This window comes from Gigantopelta aegis, chromosome 6, assembly GCF_016097555.1.
Source record: "Gigantopelta aegis isolate Gae_Host chromosome 6, Gae_host_genome, whole genome shotgun sequence".
In the NCBI taxonomy this organism is placed as follows: domain Eukaryota; kingdom Metazoa; phylum Mollusca; class Gastropoda; order Neomphalida; family Peltospiridae; genus Gigantopelta; species Gigantopelta aegis.
Window position 1 is genome coordinate 35,639,380 of NC_054704.1, and position 18,972 is coordinate 35,658,351.

The window sequence follows — 18,972 nt, forward strand, 5'->3', positions numbered from 1 at the left end:
CATTCAACACATTATGGGAATGAACAGAATGTTATTTGGCCAGTTGACTAATATCCGAACATCTCCTGTTGTCAACATTTGATTAAGTTTAGTTCATATGGTATTTATTACATATCAATTTGTACCTTGGTTTCTGTGTTTGAAGATATCTTTCTTCTACATGTTGGGTTTTATTTTTTAATGGATTTGCAGGTTTATTGATTGAAACATTGTTAAATTCTGGTTAAAGGTTGGTTAAAGTTTTGGTAATAATCTTTAATTCTTGAAACTTTCAATAGATGGCTTTGAATACGGTTGTTGTTGTTGGGGATATTTGTGGAGGGGGAGGTGGGCAGCAGGGAATACTTTGATCTCTATTTCCATGTGATTAGGTATCATGTAAGTTTCACAGAATACTACACCATTCTAAAACAATAAGTAGTAGTTCATCACTTTTCAACTGATCAGCAACTATTTGTGAATAAAAATTGAGAAACCGAAATATTCCCATGGGGATGTGCGTGACAGTGATGAAAATGATCAGTTAAAAATGTTGTTACCCGTGTGATGTACGTGAAGTCTATGAACTGCTGACAGTGAGTGTGACTGTGTCATGGTCATTTGTTTTTATTAGAGATTCTCCTTTTTGTGCCATCTGGGTGACTCTGATTATCGCCAGTAATTTTAAAACTAAAACAATGATTCAACATGTGTAATTTAGTAATTATTCCAGGACTTCAAATCTCACTAATTCGGCCTTAACAGGGCTTTTTGTTCTTTGTCTGTTCTGAGCTCACTAAGGTCTTTTTGTGCAATAATGTTAATGACAGCTTGTAAAGAGTTGGGGATATACCGAAATGCATTTCAAGTTTAATCTAATTACAGCTTAACATTCCATTGATTTTGAGATGAAATTTTTTGAGGTTAGCAAGTTTGTACTTACTTTGGGCATACATATTTTGAGCACACCCTTTATTGCCTTAGTTTTAGTGCAATCTAAAGCCCAGGATTCTTAAGGCCAGTGCTATACATATAAAGCTTTTGGTTTCTGCAATATTCAGACATTTTAAAATTATTTGTAATAAACAGTGTTTTACATGGAGACAAAAAGGAGATTTTTATATGAAATGGCCCATCGGTGTCCTGTGCATGACCGTGCAGCTAACCAGCATGTGTTTGTTGTTTTCAGTGTGATAAGATTAGGAAGAGAAACCGAGCGTTCTTCGGGTCTCTGAGAATGGCTCACAGTAGCTCGCTAGATGACGTTGACCAGTGGATACTGCATGCTCGGTGAGTGTCCGCATACCTACGTGTGGCAGGTCATGTACATGTATTGTATGCTTTTTAACTTTTTGCAGACCCTCTTTTCCCATTCCAGCCCTGTCCTACTTTGCTACACCGTCATTGGTTAATTAAAGATAATTTTTAAAAAAGGATTCATTTTGTTGATCATTGACATTTTTCTTTTCCAGAACTGATCATGCTGAGGTTTTTCCAGCAAGGGAAATAACTCATTAAATGTAGTGTGATATTTTTTCTCTTGGATGTTCATGACAAATTAAGCCTAACAGGAAATCTAAAAAAATATGTTTTAGCTTGCTTGGTGTGCATTTCCTGCTGAAATAGGTTTAATGCCATTGAAACCAAATGTTGGTGGATTTGTGAATGTTTGGCATTTTCCCTCATCCCACACCAAATGTGTTGGGGGGTTTTATAAAACTTTTTACGAGAATGTGATTGCAAATTGAGCACTTAACTCAAAACATCATTATCAAATCAAGGTCACCTGAAATATGTGACAACTAAAAGTCACAAAACCTGACACTTATTTGAATTTCCACAGACCAAATTATGAGCAACTAATAACCAAATTATGAGCAACTAATAAAATACATGTAACTCGCTGTACATGTACTATGATCTAGCTATATATACAGCAAGGATCTAACTATATATAGAGCAATGATCTAACTATATATACTGCAAGGATCTAACTATATATACAGCAAGGATCTAACTATATATAGAGCAAGGCTTAGCATGATTTATGAAACCATAGACTACGTGTATAATAATAACATTTTACATATACACTTATCTCAGTATTTACATACTTGTGCATGTAGCTGAATTTTAGTATCCAAGTAGAAACAGGTTGTTCTGTATAGATCTATAAAGAAACTATAAAACAATGGCAGAATTACCGAAATATTCCATTGATATAATATGTTGTTAGGAATTTCTTATTACAAAGAGAGCAATTATCACCATTTGGGTATTTGAGGAACATTTCACTTTCAGGTTTTTGAAACTTGGTGGGTTTTTTATTGAATACAATTAATATCAGATGTTTTTTATATACAGCAGGGATGGGAATTCTCCTCGGATCTGCAGTTTTCCTCTCATGGAACATTGTGTTTCCTCGCTTTTAATCGTCCTTGCCCCCATACCCCTCTAGATTTCCTCTTTTTTACAGTTCACCAATTCCCACCCCTGATACAGGCACAATTTGTGCTGTCATTTACCATTTTGCCTAATGTGAATTAGTGTTGAATTTTGGTGAATATATTTGACTATTACGGATAAATGGCTAAAGTCAGTTAGAAATAAAGTCAATTTTTTGAAGAGCCTATTGGTAATATTTTATTTGGTTAATTGAAACTTGCACTTTGCTGACAATTTTCTGACCCCATTTGCCAAATTATACCAAATTGTTCCTAATTTGGCTGGATCATAGTTGTCTGCATCTTGGTATATGTTGTAGTATATATGTACTGCAGTGAGTGACATTTTTAACCTGTTTAATCAGTGCTGCTTTAGAGGAAGTGAAGCTGGACCTGCAGGAGAGATTGCACCGTTGGCACGCCATTGAAAACATATGCAACTTCCCCATAATGAGTAACCCGGGCTTCACGGTTCTCCGACAGATGCTGAGTAAGGATAACCTCGGTGGCGTAGCAGGTAAGTCAAATCAAGATACATGTACGTTTCGTTACACACGTCTTTGATAGATTTCTGACATCACAGTTAAAAGTTTGTTTTGTTTAACGACACCACTAGAGCACATTGATTTATTAATCAATGGCTATTGGATGTCAAACATTTGGTAATTTTGTACATGTACAGGGTTTGTAGCGGTCTTTAAATTCCTTGAAAGTCTTTCAATTTGAAAACATATTTTTAGATTTATGAAAGTCTTCCGATTGTAATAAAAGTCTTTAAAAGTCTTTAAATTCTCACAAATCATAGCCAAAGCAATGATGTTATCTTTTACAGCTGCACTCACTTGATATTTTCCAGTTACAAGGTTTAATCTGTCATGATGCATGTAAAAAAGCTTAATTTTTTGCCATGGACAGCAACATAAATGAACTAATTTGGTATTTTTATCGCATTCTATTGTCTTTGACCACTGTGTAAAAGTCTTTGAAAATGGCAGGTAAAAGTCCTTTAAAGTCTTTGAATTTGTTTGGTCTTTAAGGCTATGAACCCTGATATAGTTTTAGAGAGGAAACTTACAACATTCTTCCATTAGTAGCAAGTGGTCTTTTATACACACCATCCCACAGACAGGTTAGCACATACCAAGGGCCTTTGATATATGTTGTTTTAACTGATTTAGAGGCATCTGATTGGCTACTCCTTAGTGATGATCTACATGATTGGTCATTGAAATTGAAATTTGACCCCATTCATGTATATGTTAACTATTCAAGTTCAAGCACCGTAAATGTCAATAATTTTCTAAAATAGACATTTAAATTTCTAATAAATCTGGTTTTTGAGGATGTGTAAGAAGTAGAATGCTACACTTGTGTCCATTAAATACCTATTTATTATACAATTCGTCATTTAAAAATATATCAAACTCGCCTTTGCTCATTAGATATATTTTGAAACTATTTGTAACATAAATGTATCTAATTGACCACTCATGCAAAGCGGACGTAAAGCTAACAAACATACTTTTTTTCCCCAGGTCAAAGCAATTCTGTGCCTTCTTTAACACACAATTATGCAGTGGATGATGCAGATGAAGATATTCCCCCATTCCCTGCAGGTTTGTTACCTTGACTACCAGACAAAACTAAATCATGTAACTCTCATTCACGTAATCCATCATATAAATTCATTTTTATATAATATTCCATCATTGTAACCCATCATTTAACTTCACATTCATATCTATTATGTAACTTTCTTTTTATCTAACATTCTGTCATATCATATTCCATTCATTGAACTTCAATCATTTCTATTTTGTAACTTTCTTTTCATACAACATCCTATCATATAATATTTCATTCATGTAACCCATTATATCATTTGTGTATAACCTCAAAATATAACTTATCACTGTAACTCTTGCATAACCATCCCAGTAATGTACATTAACCCATCATATATATATATATATTTCCATTTATGTGTAAAACTATATATCTAATATTGATTTTATTCTACTGCGAGTCAATTTTTAATTGAATTTGTTTCATTCATTTTGTTTACGTTCTTCTGTAGTGATGTTTTAAGTCCTTTGGGAAATTTAGAAAATGTTATTGAATGTTAAATCTTTAACCATCTGAAAATGGGTCATCTAGTTTGACCAGTATCATATTGACAGTTTAGGCTATGATTGTATTTCAGCTTCCAAACAAATGGTTGATCCTTACCATATTAAAAATTCACACTATCCCTATCTGGAGGATTGTGCCAGTTTACATGCGAATCATTTGTTTAGAGGTAAACATTAGTTTGATGTTGTTGATGGAAACTGTTTCCCGTCTGGGTTCCTTGGTTGCCTTTGCTTTGTTTCTGCAGCAGACGTTAGCTGGTTTCGTCTTGGATTTTCTTAGACATGAGCTAGGGGCACTGTCTGTATTTTTCCAAACTACACTGTTGTAATCTATTATATTATTCATTCTGAAATTAGTGAACGGTAACTGATTTGTTGGATCCACAGGTTTAGCAAATCCTTTACATTTCTCTAATGCAGTTTGACTCATTTTAGATGACCTAAGGGATCTGAGAATTGTTAACAAAATCAACACAAATTCTTCAACAATTTAAAATCATTTCAGTGACACTTAGTCAGATCTAGCAACAAAATTATAAGATCCTATTGCAATCTAATGTTAAAAATAAAAAAAGTTTTTACAATCTACATGTACAACTGTTTATGTACCAATATAAAGCAGGCTGAATTCTGTTTCATGTAAAACATATATAGTTGAATCTCATTGGCTTGAACCCTGTCGGTACTCGAGAAAGTTTTCAACCCATCGGGTAGTTCGACCTAACCATTCGGTCAATAACGTGTAAGTGTAACTCGGGACTTTGTTTTTGGTTCGAGCCTTGCAGTAATTTCGACCCTTCCGAGTTCAACACAACGAGATTCTACTGTATATTACATTACACTAATAACAGGCTATTGAAAATGTTTGTCAGAAGCAGCATTTACCGTCTCATTAATGTTAAAGAATAACCTGTTTATGGTGATTTTGTTGATTGTTGTTGTTGTTGTTTCAGTTGGTTTTTGTTCTGTTTTTACATGTAATTTAGAAAAACAAACTGACACGTCTTACTTCATGTTACTTCATGACACGACCAGGGTTTAACATGACACAGGAATCCTGTGTATTTGCTGCAATATTGACCAAATATCCTCCTAAATACAGTCTGTGTTATTCTTGATCCAGTAGCAGCAGTGTTATATGTGTGGGTGGGTGTGTCTGCCCCCCCCCCCCCCCTCCATGTTTTGGTATCTTGCTACGTTATTGTGCAGATAAAGCTATGTTACAAAACAGGTTAGCATGCAGCATTGGATGACTAAAAGCCAAAGGGTGCATAAAAAGAAAAGAAAAGTGCTAAATTATTTACAAGAAGAAAAACAATGGATGTACATGTATATGTATTATATAAACAGAATAGTGGATATAATATATGCATGTAATATCAACAAGACAGTTATTCAGTTAATTATGTGGTTTAAGAAATATATCGTAGATGACTCCCATTTTTGAATGCACAATTCCCAAAATAAAACCCTGTGTGTCATGATGACTCTCATTTTCCAGATGCTAGGTGGAGCCCTACATGACATCTGTGTTAATTCTAATCACATGAATATAAGGGCAGGATTGGATGTGATCATTTATATTCCAAGATTTGCAGTGATACATAAACGTTTAATATTTTTCAGCTGTTATGGATCACAACTGACTCAAAGTTCTTTTAATGACATTTTACAAAGTTCTTTTGATTTTTCAATAAACAACCTTTTTTATGCCATTGGATGGTGATTATGATTAGAAAAAAAGCACATACTAAGTATCAAGTCTATCAAATACACAGTCTGCTCAGCACCTTTCCAAGCTTAGTTGCACTTTGCACAGCACTTGGTGACTCAACATCAACATGTCACGCTGTTTGCACTTGGCCATTCAAGCACTGTTGGATTCTTCATACAAATGCAAGAAAACACTGATTACATGTGTTACAGTCAAATTAATTGTTAATCAAAATAATGAATTAGTTTAACTATGACCTACTATAGTTTTATTAACAGAAATCATAGTATTAGGTGAAGAAATATTACATTTCTGACTGAATGTACAATTTGTATCTGTTGCAAATTAATTTAGAACTCCATGAAAAAACAGTGATTTCTATCAATGAAACAGTTATGATTTGTTTTTGCAGGCATAGACACAGTGCAAAAATTCAAACAGAGTAACATTACCATTTTATTAACACACAATTATGAAATAAATACTGAATTAGAAAAGTTAAGAATAGAAATTTAGTATTCAAAAAGTGCTCTCTCAGTGAAAACATTTCTAAAAATTGGTCTACAATTTTATTATAATTAATGTTACAGTTATAGTTTGTAGTTTTGTATTGTGTGTGAAAATAGATTTGTTAATATGACAGGTACTTTCTGTATATTAGGAATCATTAAGGTCGTAAGTAAATATAATGTTTGTGTGAGGACAGACTAGGCATACAGGTAACACTAACCATTTGAGCAAACCTGATTCCCTATGGATTCTTAAGACCCGCTTTTCATTAACACTATTCTGTGCATAATCTATAGTGCATTTCGATACCGGTGTTGTTGAAGTGTACTTTTGAGCTGCTAGTAAACACTTTACGTTATGATGTCAGCTTTTCTTCCATTCAGCTGAATGAGTGTATGTGGAAATGTGAATATTGAAAAGGTACTGTGCATATGCACAATATCGATAAACTTGTGCTTAGAATTGCATTAATGGAAAGCGGGTCTGAGGCAAACAAACTCCAATAAGATTTCAATCCCAACCATCAGCTATTCCAGAATTGATCACATAAAGTTATATCAGAATAAATTTGTTATATAATCACCACCCACAAAACAATATTTTATTTATCATCTGTGGACCTGTTTCGGTTGTTGCGTCATTTGTGCACAACAGTATGCACATTTGAAGATTTCGGATGTCAATGACTTTTGCATGGGGAAAGTAACAAATGTCTGTCACATTCGTAAAAATGTTCGTATAAATAAAGTTAAAATGAGCAAAGAAAGCAAGATTGAACTTGACCCACTCATAAAAACGGCATATTTCTTAATACCTTTTTTCTATGATTTTCAAAGACAGTCATTTGAAAGAAAACTTAATTTTAAAAACAATTTTTGTTTGTTCTCAACTGTACTACTATCTAGTTATTGAAGTCACATGATTGTTACAGTGTCTGCTGGCAAAACTTACCTTACAGATACTTGCCAAAAATATATGGTCCTTATATGTTTTAATATAAATTTCTTTCTGGATATCTGTTTGTATACTTATTAATATTCAGAATGCAGCATATATTTTTTAACCAAACAATTTTACCAATATAACCTTTCATTTGCTCAACTTATAACACGATTGCAAGACAACATAATTGTTATATTTGTTTTCCTAAAATGTTGTCTGTTAACATTGGTTCTAGAGGACTCCATTTTGTAATTTGCCTTAAAATATTAAAACTAATTTTTATAAATTATTATAAGTACATGTTTTGTTGAACAACATACATGTTTTGATAAAACACTGAAAAGGTTTATGTTGGAAAGTTTTTGATATAAGCTATTACAACTAAACGATTCACTCACTGAAGGTAACAATATTTACTGCCGATGAATGCTACAGTTTTTTATGCATGTGCAGTAAACTAGAAACTTTGCTACATAGTGGGCAATTTAGTGCTCATTTAAAGCATGGAAATATTAATAAAAAGATAGCTAATTGAATAAAAACTGTCTGTTTATAAATATTGATATGTTTTAGAACCAAATGCTTATGCTCATCGAAATTGGTTCACCCATAATAAATCAAATATTCACAGAAAAAAGAATGCATCCGACCCACCAGGCATAAAATAATTATCTTACTTCCTGCATCCTCCATGTGCCTAATTCTGAATCGGCCCTTATTCCAAAACCCGTGTGTCTTTTTTTCACCCTGTGATGTGTCATAACTACTATGGCAATGGTTTTTTTAATGTTCTTGTTTCAGATTATGTGACTAAAGTAGTTGTGAGTAAGTCTGTTCAGCAGCAGAAGAACAGTCCCCACTCTGGCAGCAGCTCCTCCCTGTCCCTGCCTATCACCAATCTCCGCGCCAAGGTGCTGGAGACCAGGACGTTCGAAACACCCAGTCCGAGCAACGGTGTCTTGTTCCACTTAGGAGATAGGTGAGACAATACACAGAGTGAAAGAAATCGGGGATCACACAAATAGTAACAGCAATTATTACCCATATGGTTACAAATATCTAGGTACATATCAACGTGATATGTCCCACTAGAATGCCAAGTGGGACGTAACACTTTTGACGCCACACGATGACGGCATCAGTTAGCGCAATGCAGCCTTACAGGAATGTCAACGAAACGAGATGAGTGATAAAAATTAAGATAGATTATGGGTAATAAATAGGATATTAAACTCGCTACCATTTCATATTATGTTTATGTCCCTCATGAAATAATTTTCATTGTCACTCGCTAAAGCTCGTGACAATTAAAAATTATTGCAATTGTGCAAAAGCTTTAACTCTTATCCACCCAGTTTTCCAACGTGAAATACGTAATTTTGAACCTACATTATTCCACCTCAAATTGTCAAAAACTCCACTAATTTAACACTATGTTGATATGTGTCATAGGTTAGAGGATATATTAGTGAGTCTAATTACAAAATAAAATTTACAGACGAACTTATTAAAAAAAAAAAATTGACGAGTAATCCATCCATCATCTACTTCGAAGTCTGTATTATCAGTTATTTTCAGCGAATACATTCTTTACAAATTTTCAGTTTTCATTAAATTATAATGTCCAACATGTTTTAAAAGAAATAATTAAACAAATAGCGAGAAATCGAACCCATGTGCGCGTTACATCATCAATAACGTTTACACAAATTTAGACCGTTTTTGTTTTCTTTTCAATGTTGCGATAACAACTTAAATATGAATACCAGTCAACAAAATACCTCAACATGTCCGATTGTCATTCTACTATGTTCTAGCTTTCACAGAATCAAGATAGATAACTCCTTTGAATGTTGACAGCTGTGTTTACGAAGACTGGTCGTGTCTCGACTGCAGTTTAGAATGGGAGGGAAAGAGTTAAATAATGATGTCCTCATACATAATACTTGTTGTTTGTGTGTATGTGTGCATGTGCATGTGCATATGTGTGTGTGTGTGTACACATATGTTTAATAATGGTGTCACCATACATAATGTTTGCTGACCAGTTTGTATGTGCAAACATGCCTTTCAGTGCAAACAATTGAAGAGATGTCACTTATACATCTTCCATATGACTTGCCAAAAATGGTTTCCATCTATGTCAATCCATTGATTTAACCTAGTACCATAGAAGTTGGGACCTTAATGTAAAGAATATGCATGGGATTGATTTTTGAGTCCCACCCTCAAGGTCACAGTTTCTGAAGGTAAGACATTGATTTCAGAGTGTTTAATTTTGAGGTGTTCAGTGCTTTCAACTCTTAATAATAAAAATATTGCCAGAATTTATCACTCTGCATTGATTTAGTATTGCACAGACAGCCCATCATATTTCTGCTGTTTGGTTTGATATCCAACAATTAAAGGGCCATTCAACAGTATTAACACTCTGAAGGAGTGGGAAGGAAGGGTGGGTCATGAGATGCATTATGAAATGATATGGGAGGGGGAGGGCAATCTTTGTCAAGAGTTAATTAATATTTTCAAAACAATTGTCTAATTTTTATTTATAAAGAAAGTGCAGCCAATCATTGATATTTTGTTCTTTAACAGATGATTTTCTATCTAGTATGTATTAACTAACCAAACAAATAGAAAAATAAAGAGAAAAACTAATAATATTGGGCCAAATACGTCATTATGACAGGAAAAGCATTACAAAACATTACATGGTTTGGAGGGGGGAGGGGGGCATATAAAAATGCCAGATTTTGTGATGTATAATTGTTGAATGGCCCTTAAATTATAAAACACTGCAATACAATTTCTGTATAATTGGCCAGAAACCAATTATAAATTATACAAGATATTTCAGTTTCAGTATTCTGTAACTCTACTAATTTCCTTACCATTTTCACTTTAAATTTTCAGTTCACCATCTCCACCACCACCCGATTTGACCAGTAACGACCCTTCATCGTCGGGTTCTGCCTCCTCGTCTAACCACGTGACCACACCCATGACTACTCCAGTCTCATCACTTCCTAGAAATCCCCCCGAAGGTCTCCGTCTGAACCTGATGAAAGACAACGGCAAGCACATTCCATCCATCCCATACTCCGCCTCGTTCCACATGATAAACCTGTCTCCCTCCACCTCGGAGGGGACCGGTACCGGCACCAGCACCAGCACCAGCACCGGCTCCACATCGCTGTTTGGCGGCAAGCGCAGCGTGTCCACGTCGGGCCTGCGGAGACTAGTCATTGACAGTCAGACAAGCAAAGACTCCACAGACGACAATGATCTCGATGAACAGAAGATTCGTAAACCGAAGAAAAAGGCCCTATTATCGAAGATACTGAAAAAAGTGGGAAATAAGCCAAAATCATCATAACACTAGTGAATGTGGAGCTTGTGGAATATCTTAACATTGTTTGATGTATAAAAGAATAATCTGGAAGAGATGGCTGGGCTAGAACTTAAGACTTTATTACCTACAGCAATTTTAAAATGTTTTTGCTACAGGCAAAAAGCACCTGCAGCAATTTTGAGTTTGCCTACAGCAATTTTAAACCAGTAGCTTTTGCAACAAATAAAAATAAATGAAAAAAACGAAAAACATTCCGTCAACTGGCAATTTTTATTCAGTGTAAAAAAGACCTGCTAATGGTTAACCTGCAGCAATTCCTGTTACAGTTACAGCAGTGGCTGTCATTAAGTTCAAAGGTGGGATGGACATTAATATTCAAGGTAATAAGACAATTAGATGTGTGGACCTACTGTAAAATAAAAGTGTTCCTATCATTTATTTTTCTTATATAGGATTGCAGTATAAATAAAATGAGCTGCTATGGTCTCAAGATATCGGCTTTATTCCTTTCTGGTCGAATGCAATGTGACATTGTCCATTCTAACCTTTAACCTTGGCAGGATAAAGCTGATATCTTAAGACAGTAATCAGTCTCTCTCTCTGTCCCCCCCCTCCCTCCCTCTCTCTCTCTCTCTCTCACTCTCACTCTCACTCTCACTCACTCACCTATTGAGCAAGAAACATTTGCCAGTACTGTGGTGTGAACCCAGTGCCTACCAGCCGAAAGTCTGATGGTTTAACCACTATGCCATCGAGGACATTTGCCACTAATCTTAAGTATTCTCTCACATGCTGCAAAAGACTTGCCTACTTTAACTTAATGTACAAAATATGCATGCATGTTAAACCAGGAATAAATATTATTTGTCCTCTGTTGTTGATTACAGAATAAAACCATAAACTAGTTATTATATAATAACTTAGGATAAGATAACCCTTTCCAAGCCAAGTGGTGAACTCATAACCTAAGAATAGAGTCATTCCCTCTTGTAATGGAAAGTAGTTGTTTGTTGTCAAGTGAAACCATGTGGGATACATGTACGATGTCGAGAAAATATCAGATGTGTATTGTCGGACGACTTTCAGATGTGTATTGTCGGACTACTGCCAGATGTGTATTGTCGGACTACTGTCAGATGTGTATTGTCGGACTGCTGCCAGATGTGTATTGTCGGACTACTGTCAGGGAAAACTAAACTTGTTTTTGTGGATGCTAGTGATAATTGAAAAATTATTTAATTCTGCAAAAAACAGCATGATCTTGATTCTTGATGGATGTCAGCCCCAAGTTCAGCCAGCTAACGTTTCGCTAATGTTTGCAAATTATTTGATTGGTTCCCGATGAGGCCATTTGGTTTACCATGAAGAGCATAAACCAGTCTTGCTGATATTTTTTTGCTCGGTCTGGTTGAACTTGGGGCAGGTATAACTGCTAAACAAAACAGTTCTTGATGGACAACAGTGGGCTGAAACGGAAGAATATCTTATTTTAGTGGAAAAGTGCATTTGTGTTTCAAAAAGAAATTTTCTGTAGAAGCATGTTTGCAATGGAGGTTGTGATAATGTAAAACTGAAAACACTACATTTTTTAATTGTACATTTAAAAAATAATGTCGGGACTTTGAGAAATTTTAGATATAGACAACAGTTGGGGTTTTTCTGTTTATTTAAATGTTTTATTTTTTTATTTCTGTTTATTTGAATGTTTTATTTTTTTAGCTTTGATTTTGCTTAGTTTTTTAGCTTTGTTTTCTTTCTTAAATGCTTACAATTTATCAGTTGGTACTGGAGAAAGAATTTGCGATATCTTTTTCTTAAGCAAATTTGCAATGATTTTTATGCTGGAATAAATATTAAAAACTGTTTTAAGCCGGGCTCAATCTGTGTGCATCAGAGATATGCTTGAATCATTAGTGGCTATTGGCATAGAAATATTGTTAGTTGCTTAAGCAGCGTTATCATTATGCAATTAGTTGCACCGATGGTCACATGCAGTTTGTTAGCCCTACAAAAATCGGAATGTATACGACTAAAGTCGTTCCCATTTAGGTGTTTTCACAGTACAATTTGATCACATTTGACAAGTTGGAGTGACTAATCACATAATGACCACAATGTGTGCAAGCTAGGGAACCAGCCACGGTTAATACATCAGATATGCACATTTAATCCTACACAACAAGCTGCTGTTACAGCACCTACCTTTTAAGGAAGTTACATCTAGTGCTGATGGCGAAAGATGATGTTTAGATGGCTCCAGTTTACATGCAAGATGGCCATACGTTGGTTCGATCTTAATTCGTCTTTGAAACGCATTGGAACAGATGAATCCCGTTAACATCTACGAAATGCTGATGGGCCGACTGCGTGAGTGGTTTGCTGTGCTGACCGCTACTGCGATGAATGTGTTAATTTCAAAATAGATTTGGACTGGTCACCGATGTGGTTTCAATGCTATTCAGTATAAATACTGTAGAATTGTATTATTTCTTATTATTGTATGTCCTTTATTTGTTTAGTTTTTAGGTGGGTTTTTTTTATTGAATTCAAAATTTAAAAAACACCTACTGGATTTTTGTTTTCTAGGTTTAAAACCATTTAAAATGTCCCTAGCTGGAGAAAACACAACAATTTTTGTGTTCAATTTTGTTAATTATATGATGTACCTTCAGTGCGGCATTCTATGTTTTTATTGTATTAATGTATGTTTCATTACCAAATATTTATTCCTCTGTAGATTGTTGAAATCCAATAATTAAAATGTACTTTTGATATGTTTGTTGGAAATGGAAGTAAAATGTAACCAATTGCATTTAATTGAAATGGTTCATATTTGAATTTGAATTCTAAAGTAACATGGTCATTGTTAACACGTTTGTCTGGTTCAGAGTATCAATCTCAAACATTGATTTAACATGCCACTTTGTTCTTTTAGTTAAGAATTGAACATGATAATGTTTTTACGATCATGAATGAATGAACCACAGAACTGTTATACACACTGAATGAATGATGTAGTGCATCAACACAATCATCAATATAAAACAATGAAGTAGCCGTTAATCTCTTCAAAAATAGTTAAACAACTGAGATTTATAGAGTTATGAATGTTGGATTTCAAGTCAAGAGGGTATCATGTGGACCAATCCACTCTCTTGTAACAAAAGAGTATTTACAAATTGGAATTGGTAGGTTGTACATTTTCTCCATGATTGATCTATCTACCTGTGTGTATTTCTCGTTCCAGCCAGTGCACCACGACTGATATATCAAAGGCTGTGGTATGTACTACCCTGTCTGTGGGATGGTGCATATAAAAGATCCCATGTTACTAATGGAAAAATGTAGCAGGTTTCCTTTCAAATTACCAAATGTTTGATGTGTTCTAGTAGTGTCATTAAACAAAACAATCTTTAATACCTGTGTGCTACAGATCTGCAAAGTTGAACAGGTTTCAAGGTCCCCGATCTGTCGCTGATTGTTGCAAACTGTCTGCGACTGTGTTGCCATGAAATTATGTTTGATTTTGTTGACATAATACACATTTTATTAAAACAAGACTTAAGGTAATTGAAATTACAGTTTAAATTGTACAGAAAAGCCATTCATTTTGGTGGCAAATAGAAAAAAACCCCACAATTGTGACCATGTTACTTTAAATTTAATAACTGTTCATTCACACATATCTTTAAAGACTAATGATAAATTTACATAATTTATTATTTTTCTGTGTTATAAAATGTCTTGTTTAATTAGGTGCTACATGTATGTTCTCTTCTTGTTTTATTGTCTCAATGATTGAATCTTCTGATATAAGCCACAACCTAAATAATATAGTTTTCATTTCTTATTATGACGTGGGTGTTTCAAGTATCATGTACTACAGATGGACATTTCTTTTTTTTCTTCTTCTTTTTCTTTTATTTCCCATTTTTTGTTGTTGACAAAAGGTATGGACAAGGATTGGTTCTCTTATGACATTTACTTCAGTAAGTCAGGTCAGAGACATAAGTCATTACCACATCATCAATCTGGAGATGATAACACATGAAATCCCTTCAGGGTTCTACCACTGTAAAGGATCAAAATACATAAATGGTTGATTCATTTGGTAGGGTAAAAGGAAGCACAAATTGGTTATCTTTTTTTATCTTTTTTTTTTATCTTTTTTTTTTATCTTGCAACTTTCTATCTGTACAATGTTCTTTCTATTACAAATGAATAACTTATGAATTTTACTGTTTCTTTCTTTTTTCTTTTTTTTAAATTACACTTTAGTAAAGTTGTTTTGTTAATTTTCTTTGGAATTAAATGCATTAAAATGATATTTTAATATGTTCTGCTATGTTATTTTATTCAGCAGATATATTTTCTTTATAATCAAAGATTTGTAAACTAGCTATTACTGTTAATATGTAATGTCATTTGGGAGAGAGAGAAAAGGAAAAACGTAAATAATTTTTATTTAAGGTAGAGGTCTTTTGTTAGTAGTATGAACAAGTACATTTACAATTAAAACTGCTATAAATAGGCATCCTGTATAACAAACACTGGTTTGTTAACAAGAGGGTCCTAAAAATGTGGCCTTTTTATAGAGGTAACTACATGTAGATGCATTTTCTTTACAGTTGGTACATATGCAGCTTAATTGCATATACAGACTTGTGCATAGCATCTAACAAAGATACTTGTTCAGAATATTCTTGAGATTGAAATGTTTTTGCTGTTTATATTGAATTTGTTGTGGTTAACACTACTTAGCATATTTTTCAAAATATAAAAGCAAATAAAATAATTCACAGGATTAATTTTTAATATGAACAGATATGGCATTTCCTTATTGTGCAATTTAACAAGAATTTACTGTGTCCACTTATGCAATAATATGCAATCCATTTAAACGTGTAATGAAAAAACCCTAACTACTTTCATATTTAGATAGTAAATAAATACTTAAAAACCAGACATAGTTACATGTTTTTAAAATATCTAGTGTTACGATTGTTCTGTGATGTGCTATGCATTGAGATTATAAATGCAACAATGAATTAGATGGCTAATTTGTGTATAGATATTTGCTTTGTATATATATTACAGCCATAAACATTTCCGTAAATGGTCTTGGTGTAGACAGTCATATGCATTGGATAGTTTACCTGTAGTTATGCAAAGGTGCTACACAAATACATGTACATCATAAGTTTTATACATACTGAAAATGCTTATATCATTTGAGGTTAAGTGTAGGTAAGACTAAACATATTTGATTTGAAGGTTGTACATATTATTATAGCAGGAAAGAAACATTGTATTTGAGCAGGAGAGAAACATTGAATATGAATTCTAAAATTCTATCAGACCTGTGACGCCGTCGTTATACAGGTGCCACTATAAAACTATCAGATTACCGTATCCCATATAGGACAAGTGTCTGTTATGTACATGTCTTCAGTGACAGTGCTTGTTTAATCAGTGGCTGTATGGTGTTGGGCATGTGGTAATACAGGGCTCAAACTTAACGACGGCACCGACGGAAATTGTCGTCACTGAGATATAAATTGCCATAGCTAGAAAGCATTACCTATGGCACTTTTGTGCCTTCGTTAAAACTCCTCAACAATGGCAAAATATGTACACCTGGTGTACATAATTTTCTAATATTTAACATTTTCATATTTGAAATATGTCTACATACAGCAAAATAACCTTTTAGTCATATTTATTTTCTGCAAATGTCACTTTAAAAAAAAAATTGCCATCGTTGGGCTGTTTCACCCGTGGCAATTCTTTTTAAAATTGCTGTGGGAGACCAATTCTTAAGTTTGAGCCCTGTAATAGTTCTAAAGAAGGCAGTGGAGATTGAGAGAATACCATTTCCAACACCGTGACAAGCTTCATTTGTTACCCTGCATAGCACCAAGGCTTCGGTTATATTTATACCAATAGGAGAGCACATACATGTACATTGTACCAAAGCCTATTTCTGTTATGCATATCCAGATTAATTTGTGATACACTGTATTCCGAATGTTGGAAAACGAATGTAAATATTTTATCTATGCCATGTGACTTTTAAATGTTTTGTACTTTGTGAACGATTTGATATAGAAGATTGTTTTGGGGTATGTTTTTTTTTTTTTTTTAAATGTAAAAAAAAATCAGTTTTTTGTTTGTTTTGTTTTTCTTCTTTTGTATTACAAATTACAAGAAATGTGGTGCTGGTATAACCAATATCAACGACACCACCATGTCAGTCATATTTTACATGTAGGTGGCTTCAGCAGTTGACATATTATTTACCATATCTTGGATTGATGTATAAAATGATCTAAAGTTTGGAGAAAAATTTAAAGTGGTTTCGTAGGCCTACAGCTATATTTCAATTCTGTTCTTATTTTAAAATATTTCTTCAGTCTGTAAATTGTAATGATGATAAGGGGAGGGTGTTACAAGCTATGAATGTCCTCGAAATTACTAAGAATAAATATTTTGGACATAACATAATACACATGCACATGTGTGCAAACAGACACATGGACATACACACGCAACATGAATAAAAGCGTTTGTGTTAATGGTTGTTGTTTCCAGAGGTTTATTCTTCAGTCACTACCACCAATCTATACTGTATATAGCAAAATTCTGCACAAATGCTTGAACAGTTTATTGTCTAGATTTGTTAACAAAGATACCTTTAACTGTACAGTCATACTTTTAAAATAAACTACTAATTTTGTTTTATTATTATCTTTAAATGTTCTTTGAGCAAGTTCTCGGAAGAATTCATATTTATTCAGAATCATTCTTCTTCCATACTTGGAACCAAAATGGAATGCTGTGGAAAGACAACCATGGGATTGAGTTTTTAAGTGTTTCAGGAAAACCTCTCCACAACTACCAGTACTTTGCATTTCATTCAGGTTTTAACCATCTACATACTAATTATAAATATATATTTATTTAGAAGCTGGTATGTCTGTTCTTTGCAAGGATTAAAATCAGTTTGTAAAAGTTATTTTATTGAATAAAGATATTTTTACTATTATCTTTTATCTTTTTTTATGGTTTTATACTATGGACATGTTTTAAACTTGTGTACTTCTGTTTGTTTATTAATGCCAGTTATAAATAAAAAGATCATGTACACAAGGCCTGGATTTGGGTGGGTGGGTGGGTACATGTTTACCTTAAACTAATTTTAAATTATGCTCATCCCTTTTTAATTTAATTTAAATGATGTACTTAAATTTTGATACAATTCATTTTAAATTCCATCCAGAATTAATTGTAAAGTTTTTAAAACACTTCGACTTCTATATAGTTTTAAAATATACTTACCTTGATTTTATGTATTGTATTATACTTTTCACTCACAGCTCCTTACACAGGTTTTACATAAATATATATATAAATAATATTTTCATATACTTACCATTTGTGACATCCAATAGCCGATGTGTATTTTTGTGCTGGGGTGTCGTTAAACATTCATTCAATTATATTCATGCTTCAAACATTATTTCAAAATGCATTTAAAATGCCATTACTAAGCTGAAAATCGAAACGGCATCATGGTAATTTAGCACTAATTTAATACTTAATATTCTGTCACCTGTGTTCCTCAGCATTAGTTTCTGCTTATGCAGTCATGGATCAGTTACTGTATAATATTACAATTTACCATAAACAAATCTTGCTACCTTTTTCAGTGGGGGCGGGACGTAGTCCAGTAGAAAAGCACTCGCTTGATGGGTGGGCGGTTTGGGATCGATCCCTGCCGGTGGGCCCATTGGGCTATTTCTCGTTTCACCCAGTGCACCATAACTGGTATATCAACGACTGTGGTATGTGCTGTCCTGTCTGGGAAAGTGCATATAAAAGATCCCTTGCTGCATTAGA

The 18,972-nt window shown here is 33.8% G+C and overlaps 1 protein-coding gene across 3 annotated transcripts in view; it reads left to right on the forward strand.

Moving 5' to 3' along the window:
• The window catches only part of LOC121376315 (stromal interaction molecule homolog), a 74,647-nt gene extending 57,947 nt beyond the window's left edge, over window positions 1-16,700 (forward strand). For 2 of the 3 annotated variants that reach the window (XM_041504156.1, XM_041504158.1), the window contains exons 9-14: window positions 1,169-1,269; window positions 2,789-2,940; window positions 3,959-4,039; window positions 4,627-4,722; window positions 8,523-8,700; window positions 10,635-16,700. In XM_041504156.1, the coding sequence (XP_041360090.1) occupies window positions 1,169-1,269; window positions 2,789-2,940; window positions 3,959-4,039; window positions 4,627-4,722; window positions 8,523-8,700; window positions 10,635-11,097 (1,071 nt within the window). In that variant the 3' untranslated portion in view covers window positions 11,098-16,700. The remainder of the gene's footprint in view (window positions 1-1,168; window positions 1,270-2,788; window positions 2,941-3,958; window positions 4,040-4,626; window positions 4,723-8,522; window positions 8,701-10,634) is intronic. The other variant, XM_041504157.1, reaches the window with a different exon arrangement.
• The last annotated feature ends 2,272 nt before the right edge of the window (window positions 16,701-18,972 follow it).